Source organism: Salvelinus sp. IW2-2015, linkage group LG14 (genome assembly GCF_002910315.2).
Source record: "Salvelinus sp. IW2-2015 linkage group LG14, ASM291031v2, whole genome shotgun sequence".
Classification (NCBI taxonomy): Eukaryota; Metazoa; Chordata; class Actinopteri; order Salmoniformes; family Salmonidae; genus Salvelinus; species Salvelinus sp. IW2-2015.
The window spans coordinates 9,492,142-9,515,987 of NC_036854.1; the positions used below are offsets into that span (position 1 = coordinate 9,492,142).

The 23,846-nt window shown below is 41.0% G+C and overlaps 1 protein-coding gene across 2 annotated transcripts; it reads right to left on the bottom strand.

Moving 5' to 3' along the window:
* Positions 1–259: 259 nt before the first annotated feature.
* Positions 260–23,064, bottom strand: si:ch211-225h24.2 (testis development-related protein). 2 transcript variants are annotated; one of them, XR_011480852.1, is made up of 5 exons: positions 22,676–23,064; positions 14,083–14,136; positions 3,888–4,003; positions 1,692–2,582; positions 260–1,648 (listed from the first exon to the last, which is right to left on the bottom strand). XR_011480852.1 is itself a non-coding variant. In XM_023999778.2 (4 exons), exons 1-4 carry the CDS (start codon positions 22,760–22,762, stop codon positions 2,153–2,155), a joined length of 687 nt encoding a protein of 228 aa, XP_023855546.1. In that variant the 5' UTR covers positions 22,763–23,064; the 3' UTR covers positions 260–2,152. The 2 variants fall into 2 exon arrangements, 1 of the variants encoding a protein (XP_023855546.1); XM_023999778.2 differs by having other exon boundaries at positions 260–2,582.
* Positions 23,065–23,846: the final 782 nt, after the last annotated feature.

A 23,846-nucleotide genomic window follows, 5' to 3' on the forward strand; every position in this document is an offset into this window, starting at 1 on the left:
TGGCAACATTCACATGAACCCTCTGTCTGAGGTTAAGGCCATGCATAGAGCATTCATAACAGGAGTCCTAAACAGTCATGATAGCCAATGTAAGCTAGTTGGCTAGCAAGCGGTTAGGCTGTATGAAGGAGAGTGTTCCTGCATGTTTCTCCACATTGTCAACTATTCTGTTGTTGAAGTCCAGCACAGTAAATCTGACCGTGCATTTACCTAGGAGTGAACACAATGACACCTTGTTGAAATAAGCAGATCCAGACAATCCAGGCAGGGCATGTCTTTATTCTTCTGAACAAATGTGACCCTTCTTTTTAGTAAATACAGAAACTCTAACAGCCATCGTTGGCAAGGAACCCATATCTGTGCACAAACGTGGCTGTGGAAGAAGGGACTAAGTAGATTTGAAAATAAAGGCACATATTTAAATGAAAGGATTGTCCAAGTCTAACCACCTACAAGTGGAAAGCCTGATTCTGTTTGGAATTAAAATATCAATTTGCAATCACACACAAAACAATCAGTGTTTTTGCTATAAAAATGAAATAAAATGATTCTTCAATAACTCTTAAAGCACCAACACACACATTTACACAGGCACATTCAACAGCAGATCTCATGTCTGTTGAATTCGTTTCTGTCAAAATTGTTGGAAACATGAAAACTGGAATACAGGAAGTTTCTCATGGCCATGAATGAGAAGGGAGGGGTGTGGCTAGATGGTATACAGCTACGGTAAAAAAATTGTATTTTCTAGTTGTATGTTCTAGTCGTGCCGGGAGTTTTTACATTTTAGCTAACCCTAACCCTTTTCCTAACCTTAACCTAATTATCCTAACCTGCTGTGTAAGTTCTCCTAGCCTGCTACAAAAGGTAAATTCTGTCCGTAGCTGAAAACCATTTAGTCAAAACCAGGGAGGGGTGCAGCAGTGATGCATGCTGGGATTGCCCATCACATCATTTGATCCTCATGGTGAGCTTGGTCTAGTAGTAGTCTATTCCAATATGGTGAGCAGAGAAGCATGCCACAACACATACTGTAGAGAAAGGCACATCATGGCTTTTTGTCTAATCGGGGAAACCGCACACAGACTGCATGCAGAAAATGTCACTCAGTCCTCTTATTGCATGGAAAATGTTTCTTATCATTAGATTTGACTGTACAGTATTCATGACACTCCAGTGGACCGCCATTTGCTGGGCTTGTAACAACATTTGGATCATATCAATCATTAACAATACTCCAGATTCAGCAGCCTATATTCGCTAACACACATTCGCACTTATGGTTCAGAGCCTGGAAGGCTTATTACACGTTATTGGACAAAGCATTTTAAACCTTTTAGCTATGCTTATTAGGAGCTAAGACTTCTGACACATTCCTCTCCCAATAGACATTTACTGCAGGGCCAGGGAGGGCAAACAGCATGGAAAACGTATCATTAAATAACGCCACAGTAGCATAGCTGGTCTTGTTCTCAAATTATACTCTAGCATAAAACATGAATGCCTATGTTACAATACAAAATCTCTTTTGGAAATCATTCTCTTGGTTCGATAATATAAAATGGTCAAAGGCCAGTGGATAGCACAGTTTAAGGTAGTGTAAGGCCTTCATGTGTAGTGGATAGCACAGTTTAAGGTAGTGTAAGGCCTTCATGTGTAGTGGATAGCACAGTTTAAGGTAGTGGGGCAGCCTTCATGTGTTTGCTTTTTTACTTTCCAACCTCTTATCTATGACATCCTTTTCAAGATGGTGATCCTTTTCAAGATGGTGATCCTTTTCTCTACACTGCCAAACCAATCCACTCAGATCAACCTAGCATAATGTGTTCCCAGGCTCAATGTCTCTGCAACATTAAAACACCACAATTTACACACAATTTACACACAAAGTCAACAATAATAGATTTTAGTGACTTTGTCTGCTTTGTAAGTTCATCTGCTATGTTGTGGAGTGAACAGTCATATGGATATAGGGATATATGTTCATCTATGCTGTACGGAAACGTCAGGACTGCACTCAGAATGTCAATGGAGGAATACAAAATCAGTTCTTTATGCAGCACAGAGACAGACAGGCATGTCTTTTTCCCTCCTCTTAATTTGAGGAAAGAGGTGAGGGGCAGGGATTGCTGGCAGGTAAGGGGTAAAGCTTTTATTTAAACCCCTCCCATGTCTCCGAAACGCTCCCTCGGCTCCGCCTCCTGATTCCGGCCAGCTTGCCTTTGGCGCGGGCCGTCCACCTGACGGCCGTGGAATCCCGTGATTCTGACAGGTTGGCGTAGTGCGACGAGTCTTCCTCTAGACCCAGACCTGTCCAGGAGGGCAGCCCCAGCGGGAGCCCCAGTGCCTGGGGGAAGTACACAGGCGAGTCCCTGGTCCCACTCTGATCCTCCATTGCCTCCTCGGTGGGTGTCTCGGTTTGGTCGGGCAACTGCGGCGGCTCCCAGCCCTCCAGCTTTTCCAGTTTCCTGGTGGGCGTGATCTGCCTCATCGTCATGGTGACGCTGTCCCAGAAGCAGTGGCCCTTCTCTAAGATTGGCTTGTTCTTCTCCTTCCCTTCCTCCTTGTTCTTCTTGTGGGACCTTGATCAAAGACAGAGAGAGGGGAGGATGAAGAGGACTATGAGCACAAAAAGCAGTAAGAACATACTAAAATAAATGTATAATTGTTCCTTGAAGTCCAATGTAGTTGTGTACGTGTACGCATATGGGTACTCCCCTGCCCACATCCTAAATACACTATTAGAAAAAAAGTGCTATCTAGAACCTAAAAGGGTTCTTTGGCTGTCCCCATAGGAGAACCCTTTGAATAACTATTTTTGGTTCCAGGTAGAACCCTTTACACAGAGGGTTCTATATGGAAGACAAAAGTGTTCTACCTGGAACCAAAAAAGGTTATCCTATTGGGACAGCTGAAGAACCCTTTTGGAACCCTTTTTTCTAAGCGTGTAGAACATGCAGGATACTAGGACATGAGGGTGTGGGATGGTAAAGTAGACATTTTTTACCCCTACTTTATATTTACAGCTCTAATTATCCAGTAGAAGTATGCATGACAACGGGGCATCCTAAGCCCCCACACCTACTCCTTTAGAGACATATTTTCTTCCCCTCCCCCTCACTTCCCCTACTGCGTCGGTAGGACATTAAAGTAGGAGTGTGGTGCGTTCCCCATTGAGAAGGGCATTGTATAGGGATACCAGAGGTATTGTACTTCTGCCACTGAATGATGATTTACCCTCCATACATTCCACTACCCTGCGGAGACAGGATGTTGACACGACCCAGTGAATGCAGCCCTGTCTAGTATCTAACATGACATGAGTCATTGAACATGAAAGGGCCCATGTTGTATAGCATTGCTCGAACTCAACCCTGTGCCATCCTCTCATGAACACTGCCTAGTGCCTACCTATAGTATCAGTCTGCCATTATACCTTGGATGTCTCTCTGTGTCCTGTCAGACTGTCTGTCTCGCTATCTGACTCTCTCTCTTTGTCTGTCTGTCTGTCTGTCTGTCTGTCTGCATGTCTGCATGTCTGCATGTCTGCATGTCTGCATGTCTGTGTTCAGGAGGCTCTATCCAGGATTAGGTGGTTTTGGGAGAGCAGCAGCGCCAGCAGAGCTTACTGTAGGCCTCACCTTCTCAGAGAGGTCAAAGGAGACAGGACATTCATCTCACTGAAGGAGGGAAGACAGACTGCTCACCTCGCCCTCTCCCTCTGAGCCCAACTAAATGTTCTATGGGGCCAGTCCTATTGCACCTTGTAGCTAATTGGGGAAATAAGAGTTGTAGTGGGGCGAGGTAGCAAAAGTATGACATACGAATACTTGCCTGCACTTTATGTTATATGTCATGATGGTAGTACAGTATATGATCAATCTCACCCTCTGCGGTCGGCCAGTGTGACCCCTGTCAGTAGGAAGTGCTCGTCATCCTGAGAAGAAAACATCTTCTTATCCCTCCTCTCCTTCTTGGACTTGACTTTCTTCACTTTCACCTCCTGGGAGACCCAAACAAACAGAGCACCACTGTAAACTAGAGCCCGACCTATATGTTTTTTGGGGTCCGATACAGATTCAACTTTTTTGGGTGGGAGGGGCAAAACTTACTGATACCGATATATCTGCCAATATACTGTTTACATCAGCGAAATTAAAAAGTGTCATTCTTCCACACTGAATTCTCATAAATYGCCATCCAAAATAGCAATTTTCAAATAACTATGCTTCAACTATTGATTTCATACATTGTGACAATGAGACATCATGAAAATGGCCGCAAATGTTCAGATAAGCATGAGATTCCCTTTTTCATTTATAGGTGGAGTTATCGGACGATGCCAATATAGAGCTAAAAGGTCAATATCTGTGAACCGATATATCGGTCGGGCTCTACTGTAAACACGACTGTAAATCCTAAATAGGTTTTCATAAGCTCTAGAATGATAATCATAACAGTTCTATGGTGTTTTATAACTATTGACTTCCACCACAAGAACAGTCTGTTTTTAAGTGAAGAGATTAACTCAAATTAATGGATTCAATGGAGATTGAATACAGGTATTGGTCATTTATGTGTAAAATGGGTTAACAGTTACAGCACAGTCACCTCGGCTCCAGCCCTGGCACTGAGGAGAGAGAGAGTGGGGGGAGAGAGAAGGTGAAAGAGAGAGAGAGCAGTCACTACTCGCTTGGCTGGTCAGTACATTCCAGTAGAATACCCTCCCACCTAACCCCCACTCATCTGTCACATCGGAATTCCAGCCTTATTATTTTCAAATAATGTGGCCGAATTCAACTACTTCTATTTGACGTATTTTCAAATAATGTCCTATAAATCTAGGCTATTTTAAACTATTTTCAAATGTTTCCAAATACATTACAAATACGCCTAGGACCAAAAGACATGGGTTCAAGTGCATGGAGCATTTAAATATTTGTATTTGAAAACTGTATTTGTGTATGAGTATTTTCAAATACATGCCATACTTTCCAAATGTATTTCCAACTACATTCCATTATTCAACTACTTGTATTTTCAAAGAAAATGTGTCCAAATACTTACATTGAAATGTGAAAGTAATTGAAATACTTAAAATAGTATTTGAACGCAGGTCTGCTATCCGCACAGGGAACGCCCATCCTGATCCCGGCCCTTTAGCAGTAGCTGGCTCATGTCCCTCTTTTTGTTCTTGTCCCACTTTATTCCAATGTCAAATATCAAGGTCATATCGTTTATACCAACTCACATCTGACCTGTTCTTTTCATATTAGTACATTCCTGGCATTTCTGATAAATATTCAGGATACTCGTAATAGACTTATTATTTGGACTCCAAATTATCTGTACCCTCATAACGTTTGAGGTTACCTGTCAACAAGCCACTGTGTAAGAGGCTGTTTCTATGGAACTAAAACACACACACACACCCTTTTCCCCAGTTCAGTCCTTGTTGTTCTGGAACACAGGACAGAGAACACAGGACAACACAAACAAACAGAAGTCCGCAGACTAAAGAAGCCAACCAAAATATAAACAGAAACACAAAGGGCCATGAAAGCTCCTATAATCCCAGACCGTTGAACCCAGAGACCTCCATTTAATAAAGGCAGGGTCCTATTTGCCCTCTTTGCTGTGAAGTAGGCAACAGACAGGCACACTCTCTACAATGCCACACACACAGACATGAGACCTCTACCACTGCATAGTTGGCTGTACCCCTCCACACTATATCCTCTGCTCACTTCACACACACGCACACGCACACGCACACACACACACACACACACACAGCGCCACCGTGCACATGTTGTACAGTAAACCCATACACACTCTGTGTGATTTGTTAAGTCTATGGGGAATGCCATTGGTTGTATTTACAGTTTGATGAAGGTGTCATTAAAATACCTTACAGTCTAAAGACCCTAATAAAGGAGGGGGGTTAATAAATATCAGATATGATTAGTCTACTTCTCGTCCTCTCCTTCTTTCCTCCACATACCAGGGGGGAGTGATGGGACAGGAGAATGAAGAGGGGTTGAGGTTGAGACATCCCAGCAAGCACATAACATTCTGAGAACCACATAACATTCAGAGAACCATATAACATTCTGAGAACCACATAACATTCTGAGAACCACATAACATTCTGAGAACCATATAACATTCTGAGAACCACATAACATTCTGAGAACCACATAACATTCAGAGAACCACATAACATTCTGAGAACCACATAACATTCTAAGAACCATATAACATTCTGAGAACCACATAACATTCTGAGAACCACATAACATTCTGAGAACCACATAACATTCTGAGCGTTTCAAACATTATAAATTTTTTGAAAGATGAGAAACAGCCCTTTAAAATGATATGACATGCAATAAATAGTGGTAATCAGTTAACCCATCAGATTCTAAGCCCTGTCTAAGCAGGGGAGGGGTTCTACTAAGCTATATGGAATTATTTTAAGATGGTCATACCAAGGATCATTTAGCTATTTGATTTAGAATTTTAAGACCCCTTGAAGTATCAAAAATATATATATACACTACCGTTCAAAAGTTTGGGGTCACTTAGAAATGTCCTTGTTTTTTAAAGAAAAACATTTTTTTTGTCCATTAAAATAACATCAAATTGATCAGAAATACAGTGCAGACATTGTTAATGTTGTAAATTACTATTGTAGTTGGAAACGGCTGATTTTTGGCAGCTTCATTAAATAGTATCTGCAAAACAGAGTATTAACGTCAACAGTGAAGAGGCGACTCCGGAGTTCTGGCCTTCTGGGCAGAGTTGCAAAGAAAAAGCTATATCTCAGGCTGTCCAATAAAAATAAAAGATTAAGATGGGCAAAATAACACAGACACTGGAAAGAGGAACTCTGCCTAGAAGGCCAGCATCCCGGAGTCGCCTCTTCACTGTTGACGCTGAGACTGGTGTTTTGTGGGTACTATTTAATGAAGCTGCCAGTTGAGGACTTGTGAGGTGTCTGTTTCTCAAACTAGACACTCTAATGTATTTGTCGTCTTGCTCAGTTGTGCACCAGGGCCTCCCACTCCTCTTTCTGTTCTGGTTAGAGACAGTTTGCGTTGTTCAGCGAAGGGAGTAGTACACATCGTTGTACGAGATCTTCAGTTTCTTGGCAATTTCTCGCATGGGATAGCCTTCATTTCTCAGAACAAGAATAGACTGACGAGTTTCAGAAGAAAGTTCTTTGTTTCTGGCCATTTTTAGCCTGTAATCGAACCCTCAAATGCTTATGCTCCAGATACTCAACTAGTCTAAAGAAAGCCAGTTGTATTGCTTCTTTAATCAGAACAACATTTTTCAGCTGTGCTAACATAATTGCAAAAGGGTTTTCTAAATGATCAATTCGCTTTTTAAAATTATAAACTTGGATTAGCTAAAACAACGTGCCATTGGAACACAGGAGTGATGGTTGCTGATAATGGGCCTCTGTATGCCTATGTAGATATTCCATAAAAAACCTGCCATTTCCAGCTACAATAGTCATTTACAACATTAACAATGTCTACACTGTATTTCTGATCAATTTCATGTTATTTTAACGGACAAAAAATGTGCTTTTCTTTAAAAACAAGGACATTTCTAAGTGACCACAAACTTTTGAACGGTAGTGTATATTTTTGGCCTTACTGCTATTGGCCCATAGAAATGCATTGAATAACAGGTCTCATGGTCTGACAAACACTGCTCTAGCTCTGTTACTTTTCACCGCAGATGCGGAAGTGCGACATAGGTGGATGTGGTGGATTGAGACTCATCCAATGGAAAAAACAAATATCTCTAGCTTAAACTGACATATTTTTATGGGGATTTTTTTATTATGCTAATTTGATTTCCGCGGGGGRAATCAAATTAGCATAATACAAAAATGCTCGTAAAAATCTGTCAGTTTAAGCTAGAGATATCTGTTTTCTGAACTGGATGCATCTCATCGACCTTATGGGGTTTTAAGAAAAAACACCTGTGAAAATGAGCATCGTATATGCTTTTTTCCAAACAAGATGGAGAAAAACAGAGAGTATTGGGTCTTCCTTATTTTGTAAGGATTGGTAATCTGAAATCAATTACTGTGAATGAGTTAGAGCAGCTTTAGTGAGTGGTGGTATTTTTTTCGCAAAGGTCTGAGAGCTGACAGTCCACCACGGTGTCCAAGAGCGAGAGAGAGAAATACTATTTTAAAAACATACACCTAATTTATATATAGGCCTAATAGCAGGGATGAATGTTAGCCCAAAAAATTATTGTGGGCGTACACCGGTTACACAAATTAAACATAGATTACAAGAAAACCGTAGGCTACAGTGCATTCGTAAAGTATTCAGACCCCTTGACTTTTCCCACATTTTGTTACGTTACAGCCTTATTCTAAAATAGCAACAAAAAATTTTTTAAGCATCAATCTACACACAATACCCCATAATATCAAAGCAAAAACAGGTTTCAATTTTTTGGGGAGATGTATAAAATAAAAAAATTATACGTATTTACATAAATATTCAGACCCTTTGCTAGGAGACTCAAAAATTAGCTCAGGTGCCTCCTGTTTCCATTGATCCTCCTTGAGATGTTTCTACAACTTGATTGGAGTCCACCTGTGGTAAATTCAATTGATTGGACATGATTTGGAAAGGCACACACCTGTCTATATAAGATCCCACAGTTGACTGTGCATGTCAGAGCAAAAACCAAGCCATGAGGTCGAAGGAATTGTCTGTAGAGCTCCGAGACAGGATTGTGTCGAGGCAGAGATCTGGGGAAGGGTACCAAAAAATGTATGCAGCATTGAAGGTCCCCAAGAACACAGTGGCCTCCATCATTCTTAAATGGAAAATGTGTAGAACCACCAAGACTCTTCCTAGAGTTGGCCGCCCAGCCAAACTGAGCAATCGGGGGAGAAGGGCCTTGGTCAGGGTGGTGACCAAGAACCTGATGGTCACTCTGACAGAGCTCCAGAATTCCTCTGTGGAGATGGAAGAACCTTTCAGAAGAACAACCATCTCTGCAGCAMTCCACCAATCAGGCCTTTATGGTAGAGTGGCCAGACGGAAGCCCTGACAGAGGTAAGTGACAGTCCGCTTGGAGTTTGCCAAAAAGCACCTAAAGGACTCTCAGACCATGAGAAACAAGATTTTCTGGTCTGATGAATCCAAKATTGAACTCTTTGGCCTGAATGCCAAGCGTCACGCATGGTTTTGGCAGCATCATGCTGTGGGGATGTTTATCAGTGGCAGGGACTGGGAGACATGTCAGGTTCGAGGGAAAGATGAACGGAGCAAAGTACAGAGAGATACTTGATGAAATCCTGCTCCAGAGCGCTCAGGACCTCAGACTGGGGAGAAGATTCACCTTCCAACAGGACAACAACCCTAAGCACACAGCCAAGACAACGCAGGAGTAGTGTCGGGAAAAGTCTCTGAATGTCCTTGAGTGGCCCAGCCAGAGCCCGGACTTGAACCCGATCTAACATCTCTGGAGAGACCCGAAAATAGCTGTGTAGCAATGCTTCCCATCAAACCTGACAGAGCTTGAGGGGATCTGCAGAGAAGAATGGGAGAAACTCCCCAAATACAGGTGTGCCAAGCTTGTAGTGTCATACCCAAGAAGACTCAAGGCTGTAATCGCTGCCAAAGGTGCTTCAGCAAAGTAGAGCGTCTGAATACTTATGTAAATGTGATATTTAAGCCATCTGATTCGATGAAAGATGGAGTTGAATTTGTCTTTCTGCCCATAATTTCATTTAAAGTACTCAAGTACTTTGAAGAATCTAAAATCTAAAATATATTTCGGATTTGTTTAACACTTTTTTGGTTACTACATGATTCCATATGTGTTATTTTATAGTTTTGATGTCTTCACTGCTTTTTTACAAGGCAGAAAATAGTCAAAATAAAGAAAAACTCTTGAATGAGTAGGTGTGTCCAAACCTTTGACTGGTACTATAAATAAAGTATTTTTTATTTTATTTTTTAATACATTTGCAAACATTTCTAAAAACATGTTTTCGCTTTGTCATTATGGGGTATTATGTGTAGATTGATGTTACAGTACAGTACAGTACTGTTACAGTACTGTAACTGATAAATGTAACTGATAAATGCACACACACACACTAGATGTTCATGTTTTTAAATGTATGTAAATTGTAAAGTATTTTGTCTGTAATGTCTTTTTCGTTATGTGTCGGACCCAAGTAAGACTAGCTGTCGTCATTGGCGTCGGCTAATGGGGATCCTAATCAATTTAAATTKAATCCCATACCATCTCTCTCTCTGCCTCTCCCCCCAAGGCTGTTCTCTTATTTATTGGTGTAGTCTCTCCCTGTGTTGTCTGGTGTAAACTGTGGATCAGGTTTACTACAGTCCAAATCCATGCAGCAACACTGAGACCAGCAGTGATGCCAAAGCTTTGACCCTGACCCAGGTATGCAGCTGTGTGTGTGTGCGCATGTACCATAGTATATAGTAAGCTACTCAGCGATCTCCTTAACCTTCACCTCCAGGACACCAAAGCCAGCGTAGCAGCAACAGCCCAGTGTAATCTCCATGCAGCCCAGCAAGCAGGCTATTCACCTCACTAAGCTCTCTGTGTGTGAGATGGCAACTTTTCCCTCCATGCCACACAGAACAATGGACGCCTTATTGGAAAGAATTTCTTTCATCCATACCTTGGTATTACTGCAGTCTGCATGATCAAATGGGTATACATCAAGTTCTACAATTTAATATGTTTTTTTATCATACAAAGTAATGAAGGCAATATACTGAAGCATATAACTCTGTCTAAGCATAAAACTGACCCATGCTTTTGGCGATTCTAATCATGGCTTTCTTGGCTTTCTATGCGGACAATTCTTTCTATTTTCAGCTTTGCTTTGTTTCACACCGATTACTCCCCACCAAATCCTGACTCCTCGAAAGAATGTTCGGTTTCCTTCCCCCTCGTACCAACCCAGCCGTCCCCCATCCTCACTTACAACCAGGTTATGAAATACCACCACTTCTTGTCCACTGATTTAAACAGTTACAGTAACAGTTAGCACAGCTCCTGGGGTATCTACACACAAACACGACATGGTTAGGAAGTATGGTGGTTTAGCAAATTGTACACATTTCAGCAGCATCTCATCAAAACAGGTTATGAACTACCCCATGAGATCACACACACACACACACACACACACACACACAGTAGGGGAGAGCAACAAACCTTTGTTGACAGAAACAACAACGGACACCTGTTTATCGTACCACAACAAACAGATAACAAAAGCTAAGACACAAAAACACACCAAACACACACACACAGACCTAATAACATCACCACAAACAGATATGAAGGTGACCTTAGCTAAGAAACAGAGCAGAGACACATAGGGCTGGGCTGAGGGATGATGAGGGTTGAAGGTGGAGGTGGACGGATATCCACTGTGTCATAAAATCTGGCCACAGTGGATGGGGGTTGAGGGGGTGTGATACAAGGGTATGATGTGTACGTACACTCCCCTACGTATTTATTTGGACAGTGAAGCTACAACTAGTGCTGTTACGGTGACCATATTACCGCCACACCGGCGGTCACGAGTCATGACAGCAGTCAAATTCCATGTGACCGTTTAGTCACGGTAATTAGGCTTCTCCAAGCTCTGATGCTGCTGATGGTCATTAGTAGCCTACCAAGCTTGCTAACTGCCTGGTACTCAGCACTCTATTGTCCCTCTAATCACTCTGACATCAATGCAAATGTAATCAAAAATGTAATCAAACACTTCATGAGAGCCCATGAGCTTATGTTGCACAACATTTCTATAGGCTATGCAATTGCGTGAGAAAACACAGTGATGGCCTCTATTAAAAAGAGGAGGATCCCATCAGCTTTCTATAGGCTTACAATATTTATTTCTCAACTTTCCTAATATTAAGCACATTGCTTCTCTTTAAAACAGGATTTCAGCCTACCTGGCTGGCATAAAAATTAACCACGGGATTTATGTGCATAAATCTTGCACAGGGGCGGCAGCGTAGCCTAGTGGTTAGAGCGTTGGACTAGTAACCGAAAGGTTGCAAGATCGAATCCCCGAGCTGACAAGGTACAAATCTGTCGTTCTGCCCCTGAACAGGCAGTTAACCCACTGTTCCTAGGCCGTCATTGAAAATAAGAATTTGTTCTTAACTGACTTGCCTAGTAAAATAAAGGTAAAAAAATTTATAAAAAATAAAATAAAATAAAAAATAAATAAATAAAAATAACATGTATTTTTCCCCCGCTCCTGTTTCGAGACAGTGGCATGATAATGGTTCATTCTATATCAAAACAAATTTCACACATACAGTATATTATTTAGTATATGTAAAGACAAGATTAAATCAAGAACAGTCTAATGGGTGACAATATTAGCCTATCACTTGTGAATGATATATTATCATTTGTGAATGATGCCCAGCTTGTGTGCAGTAAGAAACAGTGCATGCCTTTTTTTGTAACTTTTTCAAATCTTAGTCACATACCTCATGTAGCCTAGCCCATAAGGTGTGTATATCAACTAAAGTGGCCAAATAACTTTGCAAAATTAAACACATTAATCCGSTTTACAACAGGTGAAGAGCCTATCTGGCATCCATATGCAGTGTGTGAGTTTCAAGTTTGGGGAAGATCATTTTCACCATAAAAATGCACCTTCATAATAAAATAATTACATGCATAATCACATTTGCAGTCACTTTTCAGAATGGTGTTTTCCCGCTAATTGATTGCATTTTGGAACATTCAGGCTTATAGCCTACTGCCGTGTGTGTATTGCTGCGCGTATAATGTGAAGAATTAGCCTAACAGTTTATCAACATGTTAAACTAAACGTTCTGATCTTTTGCGTCAGCCTCTTTGCTTAAAAAGGTTTTTTTGATGCTAGTGGTTGTATTAATTTGGGATCTATCGCATCCCACAACTGTCCCAGACTATGTTTGGAATATTTATTTATCGCACAAAATAGAATAGGTTAACTTTTGTACTATGGGGGATAGTACATTGACATAGGCTTTATCAAGTGCTTATCAAATTGTGAATGAGAGACTGATGAAGTGTGTGCAGCCTGTGCAAAGAACAAAGCAGAGCTCATTGCCTTTCATGTATTTTTTTTCAAATTAGAGTCGCATAATGCAGCCTTAGAATGTATTAAAAATCAAAACATATAGCCCAACATTTGTATCACAAATAAGTTGCATAAATAACTCTAAATTAAGCATATAGGAGGACCTGTTTCTTTGTTAACTGCTCAACACAGAATAGTGCGTGCACTCCCTTAAATCATTTGGAGAAAATATAATTTATATTTTATTCAGCTATGTTCAATTGTATTCTTCATACTGTAAAATAATGTCTCGGAATTCTAACCAAATCTTGTCTGCTAAATGAACTAGTTTAGCCCAGAGCCATATGGCATAGCCAGATCAGGGCCTAACAGGACAACTCAGAGTATGCTATTCTGTTCTAGTATGTTTCTGAACACTTCTACATTCATGTGGATGCTACCATGATTACGGATAATCATGAATGAATCGTGATTAGGTTAGCATGTCTTGAAGGTATGGTATTTATGACACTAACTTTCTCACTCATCATTATTCACGATTCATTCGTGATTATCCGAAATCATGGTAGCATCCACATTAATGTAGATGTGTTCAGAAACATACTGTATTCTATTCTTATTTACAATAAAAGTGACTCAAAAATGACACAATGCATTAGTGACCATTCATTTCAAGTGGGCACAACATAACCCGAAACACAACCAAAACAAACTGCAAATGCGTCCAACAAGTTTGTAGAGTCACAAGCTTGATGTAGTCATTGAATGCTAGGAATATGGGACCAGATACTAAACTTTTGACTAACTGTAATACCCTAAAAGTGAATTTGTCCTTCAAATGGGGGGATCATACATGAAAAGGGGTTGAGGTTGACACATAGGGCTAGATACTGGAGGTGTGTGGGTTTGAGATGGAATAACTAAACAGTTGTGGTGTTTGGAGGGATTGGGCTGTTTACCTTGGATACAGGACTCACTGCCTCTTCCTCATCCTCCCCCTCTGGGTCCTTATCCTGAAAAGCAACAAACAGCAGGGTCAGTAACCAGAGGTAACCACACACACAGAGTTAACTAAAGAGATATAACATACACATAGTGGAACATCATACAGCATACTCAGCCCTATTACTCTGGTCCCTAAGGCTAACAGCCACAAACTACATCTCAGAGTTTGTACTACTCCTACACTACTTCCCCCCCCCCCCCCCCCMCACACACACACACATACATACACACACTGTTGTAGACATGTTCACACATAGACACACACGGGAGCTGAGTCTAGAGGAGTGTGTGCAGGCCTTCCTGTAAGGCAGAGGTATTTTTGGAACAGTAACATCAACACAGCCTCAGGGGGGAGAGGAAGGCCTCAGATCTCTCCCTTTACTCAGAGAACAGAGAGACCACCTAGGGGAAGTGACACAGGAGAGGATATAGACGACAAATAGGGGTCCTCTGTTCTGCTCTATAACAGCAGTCTGGACTTAAAAATAGATATGGTGATTGATAATAGTCATTTACATTGATAGAGTGTGAATGTTGCATTATCAAAGTTGCATTGTAAATCTTGTAGATAATATATTTTTGGGTTTTACATGGCTGCCCCTGAGGACAGCTGACTGTGTTGTGTGTGAGGTAAATGATTGGGTTTGGCAGTGGGGTGGGAGTGAGGCGGTGGTTTGACGTGTCAGGGCAGAGCCTTCTGGGACACAGCCACCTGAATAGATCAAAGACAACACAGTCACAACAGACCCAGTCTAATTACTACTATTTATGGATGCAGAATGCATTAACGACACAGACAGAGAAGAGAGGGAGAGGAAGGGAGAGAAAGATGAGAGGTAGATGGACAGAGAGAGGGGGGAGGGAAGAGGAGGGAGACAGAGGAAGAAAGAGAGAGTGAGACGTAGAAAGATGACAGGGAGACAAAGAGGGAGAGAGAGAGGGAGAGACAGAAGAAAGAGAGTGAGATGTAGAAAGATGACAGAGAGGGAGAGAGAGAGAGAAAGAGGGAGAGAGAGAAAGAGGGAGAGAGAGGGGGAGAGATCGAGTGAGAGAGGAGAGAGAGTGGGGGGAGAGTTCGGGCGAGAGAGAGAGGAAAAGAGCAGAAGAGGGAGAAATAGAGGGAGAATGCTGTGATTAAGTAAAAATGTCCCAACAACAGGAGAGAGGCAGAGAGAGAGAGGTTGGTTGCTGTCCTCAGGGCTTTAATCTCTATCTATCTGCATCTCCCTCGCTCTGTGTCTCTGTCTCTATCTCTTTAGGTGTTTGAAGCTTCCATTTTTGGCACTGAGTTGTTTGATGAAAGCCAGATACCCAGGCGAAGACACATACAACTGATTTTAGCACGGCAAGTTCAGAAAGTCACCTGTAATGATTTAGAGATATCAGTCAAGATAAATGCTCTTACAATCCTTCACTTCACTAAAATAATCAACATCATATTGCAATAGGGAGCACATTACTGCAATATGACAAAGATTTTTTTCTGTTTTTATCATGGCATGATTATTATATTTGTATAATTGGGGCCTACGGGGCAGAGGCATTGTTTGATCCTCAACAGCAGGATTAGCTCTCCTCTCCTTTATTTTCCTCCACCGTTCATGATTAAATGAGTAGAGGAGAAGTTCTCTGAAGTCACTATTTAGATTCAAAATCTGGTAATCCTGCTTCACAGGGAGTAGTATTACAGTGGTATTACAGTAGTATTAAAGCAGTATGATAGTTCATACACTCAGTGCCCTGCAAACACTACCCCCCCCCCCCCTCCTCTCTCACTCCGGTGAACCTTCCTCCCACAGTAACATCACAGAGACAGTCAGGACTAGGAGGATCTTGTTGCGAGGAGAGTGGAGAGAAAGCAAGCTGTAGCATGGCCCCGGAGCCCTAGAGCGCGGTGGAGAAAGAAGATATTAACTTCCAATCTATTCTCTCTCCTCCTTACCCCCTAAACACTCTCTCCCTGTCTACAAATAGTTGTCTCTCCTTCTTTAATGCCTCTCTCACTTTTTCTCTACCTCCTTTCTCTCTACCTACGTTCTCTCTACCTTCTTTCTGTTTCTTACTGAGTGCATCTCTCACTCTCTCCCTCCCTCTCTCCTTCCATCTGCCCTTCCCTCCCTTCCTCTCTCTGGGTGAGGCAGATCTGCCACCTGGCCCTCTCCCAATAGAACCTGTTTTGCCCAGGGACCTAAACTGAAGGAAGGAAAAAACCTCTTCTCAGAGAAAATAAAGAACAGAACATTCAGAGACTCTCCTGTCAGACCTTGTTCTGGTATCCATTTTTCCCTGATACGAGGGGAGAAAGCTTCCGTAAGAACATTTTATGATTAGACCTCTGACCCTGGATGCACTTTAATGCCATGCATGGCTTCATGAGGAGACCTCCCTGATTACTTTCCCAGGCCCCAGGGATAGGTTATAACTAAACCTGGACTGGGATCAGTTTTACTCATAACATTCACCATCTGGAATGATAACATAAAACTAACCCTGAATCAGTTCTTATGGGTAACCTCCACATATAGACTTTCCCAGGGCAGCATCAGGGACCACCCAATAAGGCAGGGGACATGATTTTCCTTTGGTGATTTACAATATTTAACAGACTCATGTGAGAGTGTTGGCCAACCGTTTCTCTCCACGCGATCAATCTAACATTAGAGAACACTGAGATTGATGTTAGAACAAGTAGTGTAAATATGCCCCTGATGGTTAGAAAGCTTGGACACTGTTTTGGGAAAGCAGAAATGCCCTCTAAAGATAAGCCTTCAGATAGTGTACATCAGTTATCCTTTTTAGATAAAACTATACTAAATATAATCACGTCACCAAATAACTGATGAAAACACTATTTTGCAAAGAAGGTCTACAGTAGTCTCAGCAGCAGTCTATAGGGTAGCACCATGGTGTAGCCAGAGGACAGCTAGCTTCCATCCTCCTCTTGGTACATTAACTTCAATACAAAACCTAGGAGGCTCTTGGTTCTCACCCCCTTCCATAGACTTACACAGTAATTATGACCATTTCCGGAGGACGTCCTCCAGCCTATCAGAGCTCTTTCAGCATGAACTGACATGTTGTCCACCCAAAGGATCAGAGAATTAATCTAGTACTGGAAGCATAAACTACAGCTAGCTAGCACTGCAGTGTATACAATGGGGTGAGTAGTTGACTCAAAGAGAGAGAAAGACAATAGTTGAACAGTTTTGAACAAATTCTTTTATTCTAAAATGAAGAAGAATCAAGAGAGAAATATAGAGAGAGAGATTTCATCATTTTTTTCACTTACTTAGCCTACTGAAACACCCTGCTCAAACATAGGGATGCTATGTTAGCTGGCTATGACTTTCCAACACAACACTGGAACTCTTCCATGTCAAGGTGAGCTTTAAGTATTACTAATTTATTGCCACCGGGGCCCGTGGGTGTAACTGCTTACTGACTGTACACAAACATTGCTGCATGATTGTAGCGGGCTTACTAATGCTTTAGTTATATTATCTATGCTGACTATGACGTTACTTTAATGGTGACAATGATGTAGGCTGTGTGTGGCGGTTTGGCTTGGAAAGTTTTTTTTCGCCTGGTTACATACAACTGATATGTTGTGCATTGAATTCCACAAGCAAAGTGAAGAGAAGGAATACAACGTAACTGCTATGAAAGTTAACTCTGTTTAAGCGTGATCAGGTGTGTACTCATTCCGCCGATTCTGTTGAAAAATATTTCTTAAACGGAAGCAAACGGAACAGTGCAGTATTGGCCTCATCCTCACCGTAATAGGCCCTGAGTGTCACGCCCTGACCTTAGAGAGCTTTTTATGTCTCTATTTTGGTTTGGTCAGGGTGTGATTTGGGTGGGCATTCTATGTTCTATTTTCTATGTTTTTGTATTTCTTTGTTTTGGCCGGGTATGGTTCTCAATCAGGGACAGCTGTCTATCGTTGTCTCTGATTGGGAATCATACTTAGGCATCCTTTTTCCCTTTTGTGTTTGTGGGAAGTTGACTTGTGTTTGTGGCACTTAGCCCTCGTAAGCTTCAGGGTTGTTCATTTTGTTTCTTGTTTTGTTGGTGTCATTCCAAAATAAAGGATAATGTACGCTCACCACGCTGCACTTTGGTCCAGTTCTTTCGACGGCCATGACACTGAGTATGTGTATGTGAGAAAGGGGATGTTCTCTCCTATCTGGGGCTCTCTCCCTGTCCCTAGCAGCCTGACAGAGGCCAGCTGCTTGGGCAAATATGGGGGGAGGAAGAAGGAACTCTTAGGCCCCACAAATGCTGCTGGTACTCACCTGGTAAATAGGCTAGAAGGGAGCAGAGTGTGTCTGTGTGTGTGTGCGTGTGCGTGTGTGTGAGGCAGTTTTGTTTGAGGGGATCTTAACAGAGCAGCTGATGTGCTATTTTCTTATCTGTTCTTATCCGTTGTTTTTCATAACAGAGGGCTGACTCCATAGCTTCAAATTTGACCCCTAGAACACTTTCCATGCCGGTGTACAGATGTAGGGTCTTATTTGATACCCCTGTTGCAGGAGAACTTTCCTACAAAGCAGGAAATTAAAAATGTGTAGTGTATTTGAGGTTTAAAAAGGCTTCTGAAGTTTGTAATTTCCACTTTGACATTTCAGACATGATGTTCCATGACAAAAAATGTTGCAGGATTATTTTCCTGATATAGCAAACTGGCTCAAATTAAGATCGACACCTGTATGATGATATTGAAGCTAGTGTAGGCTACAATTAAACTCCATGTCAAGGAACCATATCAATAGTTAAAAAGGATTATGAAAAGGACTGCACTGAGATTAATTTCTTCATGCTGGAAGAAGGACATGCTTAACAGATATTGCACGATGTCAATTGAACACATTTTCATGTTCAATCAATAGGTTATAGCACGGTGGCGAGTAAAATTCTGTATTTCATATTACAGTACACCTACTGTTACCAGTCAAAAGTTTGGATACACCTACTCATTCAAGGGTTTTTCTTTATTTTTACTATTTTCTACATTGTAGACTAATAGTGAAGAGATCAAAACTATGAAATAACACATATGGAATCATGTAGTAACCAAAAAAGGGCTCGATTTGATACACCTGTCAGTAACGGGTGTGGCTGAAATAGATGAATCCACTAACTTTTGGAAATGTAGTATATTGGAAACAATTTAAAAGTAGGCTACAGCCCACACTTCAATGCAAAGGACGAATTGTTGCTCAATATTTAGTTGATCAATAGATTATTGGGTTTCTATGTCCTGCCTTGGTATTGGCTCAGATTAAATAGGCAACAACATCGCGCTCCTATCACACAGCAATACTGTCGCCTACCCATACTGTCAAATATTTGACATAAGCTACCAGTCTATTTACTTTATTGGCAGAATGTTTACGCTATATCTGGCAAAGGACTGTGACAGAAAGAGAAAACAACGGCAAATAGTTGTGGACCTGTTAATTCAACAATGTTTTGCATCGACTTTTCCCCCAACCTAAATATGCTGGACTGCCCGCGAATACTGAAACATTGTTTAGGCTACTAACAACAAATCGAAATTACAGTAGGCTACATACTAGCATACCAGTATACCAGTCAAAAGTTTGGACACACCTACTCATTCAAGGGTTTGCCGTTAATGAGACGAGTGAAAATCAAGTGCTTTACTTTTTGAATCGAAATAATTAGACATAGGAATCTATTTCCTATTTATTTTTATAACCATTGCAGAATATATTCCTCACCTTTTCTGTTCGTGATGTGTTCATATTCCTGAAGTAGCCATACAACAAATTACCATGCACATCTCTCTTTTAATTGGGCCTATGTAATAGATAGGCTGTGTAATAGATAGGCTGTGTACTTTAATTTTTGTATGTGATCCAATAGGCAGCGCGGTTTATAGCCTACAGACACATTTAACAGGTGAACATCAAGACAGTTGATATTTTACTTTAAAGTACAGTACAGGTCAAAAGTTTGGACACACTTACTCATTCAAGGGTTTTTCTTTATTTTTACTATTTTCTACATTTTAGAATAATAGTGATGACATCAAAACTATGAAATAACACATATGGAATCATGTAGTAACTAAAAAAGTGTTAAAGAAATCAAAATATAATTTATATTTTGCAATCTTGGCATTCTCTCAACCAGCTTCACCTGGAATGTTTTTCCAACAGTCTTGATTTGGTGTTTTATTATTATATATATTATTTTGCACTTTTTYCCCCTTTTTCTCCACAATTTCGTGATATCCAATTGGTAGTTACAGTCTTGTCCCATCGCTGCAACTCCCCTACGGGAGGGGGAGGGAGGGAGAGCGAAAGCGAGAGAGAGAGAGATAGAGAGAGAGAGACGAAGGTCGAGAGCCATGCGCCCTCCGAAACAGGACCCTGCCACGCCACACTGCTTCTTGCACTATTATAGGCCTTAACAAAGGCTTCTAAACTGGTAGCGACTACAGGATCAAACAGACCAAAAGGACCAAATGTTAAAATGTCCAACCATTTAAGACTTGCTGCCACTCCAATCTATCCCCTATACATTTTACAATTCATGGGGCACTATAACCACATAGGAGCTAAATTGGTACAACATTCTCTCATAAGGGTGCAACAAATATAGACTCTAACAAGACACGCCTCAAAATATGTTAATAAGCTAGAAACAACAATACCACGCCCCCAGTAGTGGTCAAAAGGTTTTTGGTGCTCCAAAGATACGGTACGGTACTGTATTCTGTGGGGTGGAATTACAGCACCATTCAAAATACAGTAATTTCCACACAATGCACCATAATTTACAGTATGCGTCAATAAAACATTTTGTACAATTGGACAGCTTCAGTGATGCACTTAAGGGTTGCATATATGACTAAAGTGTATTGAAATCCACACTCCCCTTACGTATTTATTTGGACAGTGAAGCGCAAACTTTTTTATTTGGCTCTTTACTCCAGCATTTTGGATTTGCGATAAAAAAAAAATTATGGGGCAACATATTTTCATATATTCATATATACGTTTGGGGGGGTATGCTATTTATGCTTCTGTAACTTTCTCACGTATCATTATTYACAATTATTTCATGATAATCCATAATCATTATCTGTAACCACGTTTAAGAATCGTTTTGCAACAGAATCGGCGGAATCACCAGCACACACAATTCACTTTCATCGCAGCCATCATCACTTTGCTCGTTGTATAATTCCTTCTCCTTCTCTCACCATTTCACTTTGCTTGCATTCCTCTCTTTTGAGTCGGGTTGTTGAGTAGGATGAAATTATCTGCATTCACTAGCTAAGTAAGTGAAAGGTAAACTAAGAAGGAGAAAAAAATACAACAAAATATAGCTAGCTCTCCCTCTCTGCTGCTTCTCCTTAATTTTTGAAGAAATGTATTTCTTTGCTTGGTAGCCGTGTAGGTTAAGTCTAACATTTTTGTTGCATCTAGCCATTATTCTAGCTTTCTACAATGATCATGAAATTATTTGAAATTATGAAATGATTTGCCCGAGACAGAAATTAATTTGTTCAAAACTGTTCAACTATTGTCTTTCTCTCTCTTTGAGTCAACTACTCAACCACACTTATGCACTGCAATGCTAGCTAGCTGTAGCGTATGCTTTAAGTACTATATTCATTCTCTGATCCTTTGATTGGATGGACAACATGACAGTTCATGCTGCAAAAGCTCTGATAGGTTGGAGGACGTCCTCCAGAAGTCATCATAATTACTATGTAAGTCTATTGAAGGGATTGAGAACCATCAACCTCCTAGATTTTGTATTGAAGACACTGTACCCAGAGGAGAACAGAAAATAGCTGTCCTCATATTTATTTTTCTGGAATTCACTGAGTAGGATGATCCTTCCCTTCCTCCTCTGAGGAGCCTCCACTGATCCACATTAACATAGAACTGTTTAGAAACATATTATATTCTAATTTACAATAAAAGTGACTCCAAAATGACACAATTGGCCAACATTATTTGCCCTTCATGTCTATTGGGCACAAAATAATACTGAACACAACCAAAACAAACTAGCTAGAGTCAGTCACAAGCTTGATGTAGTCATTGCGTGCTAGGAATATGGGACCAAATAGTACACTTTCGACTAAATGTAATACTCTTTAGACACCTTCAAATGGGGGACTACATACATAAAGTGCATTTATTTCTAAACGATAAAACAGATATGTACGAGAATATACCCTCTAAAGGTGACATTCTTTACCATCGCCTCATATAAAACATTTGATCTCAAATCCAAAATTCTGGAGTATAGAGCCAAATTAAAAGTTTTTGTATAACATATGATATAACCTAGTTACTATTCCGATAACAAATAAAATATTTAGGGCTGTGCTCTATGTGTGTTTCAGGGACAAATGATTTGGACCAGGTCTCAGATCTAACTGTTGATCATAAGCACACGAAACGAAAACACCTGGTAAAACAGCTAAGTGAACCACTGCATCCTATGTGCGCTATAATCCCTCTACTTTATTTGTGCCAGCTGCTCGGCTGCTCTCCTTACCTTGTAAGTGTGTTGATGATGCCAGGATATTTCGTCCTCCTCCGACGCATAGTCCACCAACACTTTGCTTTTGCTTTTCTTGAACATCTTTCCAAATTTCTCTTTAATCAATCTGGACGTGCGCACATCAAAACGCAGCGAAGAGTTCGTTCTGTCAAACTTGGCTGCGTCTGCCGCTTCCAGGCCGAGACAATTTTTCCCGTTTCTCGAGAGATCGCAAGTAAGCACCACCGCTGTGGTTACTACAACAGATCTTGGAGCCTTTCCATGAAAATAGTTTTTTAGGCAAGCGACTTTATGCAGCGCCAAACTCCAGTTCAAAGACGTTTTGGTGTAGGCCTATTTGATGTAGCCTATGTCTGTTTGCGGAATCTCGACCACCACCTGGATCTCCTCCCACGTCGCTCCTCCCATATCCCCCCACATGAGTCCCGTTTTATGGTTGCCATGGTACTTTGAGGAGTGTTGTATTTTCCACCTTTGAAGTCACTGGGCTGAGATTAGGCAGAAGTGTTGGAACTTTTTCAAAAATTAAAACTAGGATTTGTAGAAATCTAGTATGGCAGTGCTTCTGAAACCTCATATTTAGATTCAAACCAACCAACCATTATATGCATTCATGCAATGATTTGGGAGCTTTAGGACTGATTTGGAAATGAATTGGGCATTGTGCCTTGGCTTAGTAGCCCATAGGCCTAGTTGAACAAATGAGGTGTCAAGACAGCACACAATGTTTTCCAACTCAGTGGACTATGCCCTATCACCTCTTGAACTCATTTGAATGTAAATGTAAATGCAAATACTTGTCATCATCTCAGAGATTATGTTCTGTGTTATCAGGGGTAGTGGTGGGGGGCAGGTTGCATCACAATCATCCCTATTRGAAGATCAATAGATGTAAGGAAATGCAAATAAACCAACAAAAACAATGTGATTTCATGACTCATCATAATAGCCTATATGTAACTCAGAGTTCAGTTTAGTGGTGTGAGTATGCATGAAACCAGGCAGCTCTGATTAAAGTTAGCCTTGTGGTTTAACAGAGTGGTCAAAAAGCTGGGCTCCTGCTGCTTTTCACCCCCCCCCCCCCTCTCTCCTTCCTTCCATCCCTCCCTCCTCTCTGAATAAAGAAAGCCTGAGGCCTCGGGAACAAATTACACATTATGCTGCT

Bases quoted from the DNA above. Each gene is read 5' to 3' on its own strand.
- si:ch211-225h24.2 (XM_023999778.2), bottom strand. From the start codon at position 22,762: ATGTTCAAGAAAAGCAAAAGCAAAGTGTTGGTGGACTATGCGTCGGAG. The intron at 14,137-22,675 runs GTAAGGAGAGCA...GTTGCTTTTCAG, and splicing joins ATCATCAACACACTTACAAG to GATAAGGACCCAGAGGGGGA. The intron at 2,583-3,887 runs GTGAGATTGATC...TCTTTGATCAAG, and splicing joins ACACTGGCCGACCGCAGAGG to GTCCCACAAGAAGAACAAGG.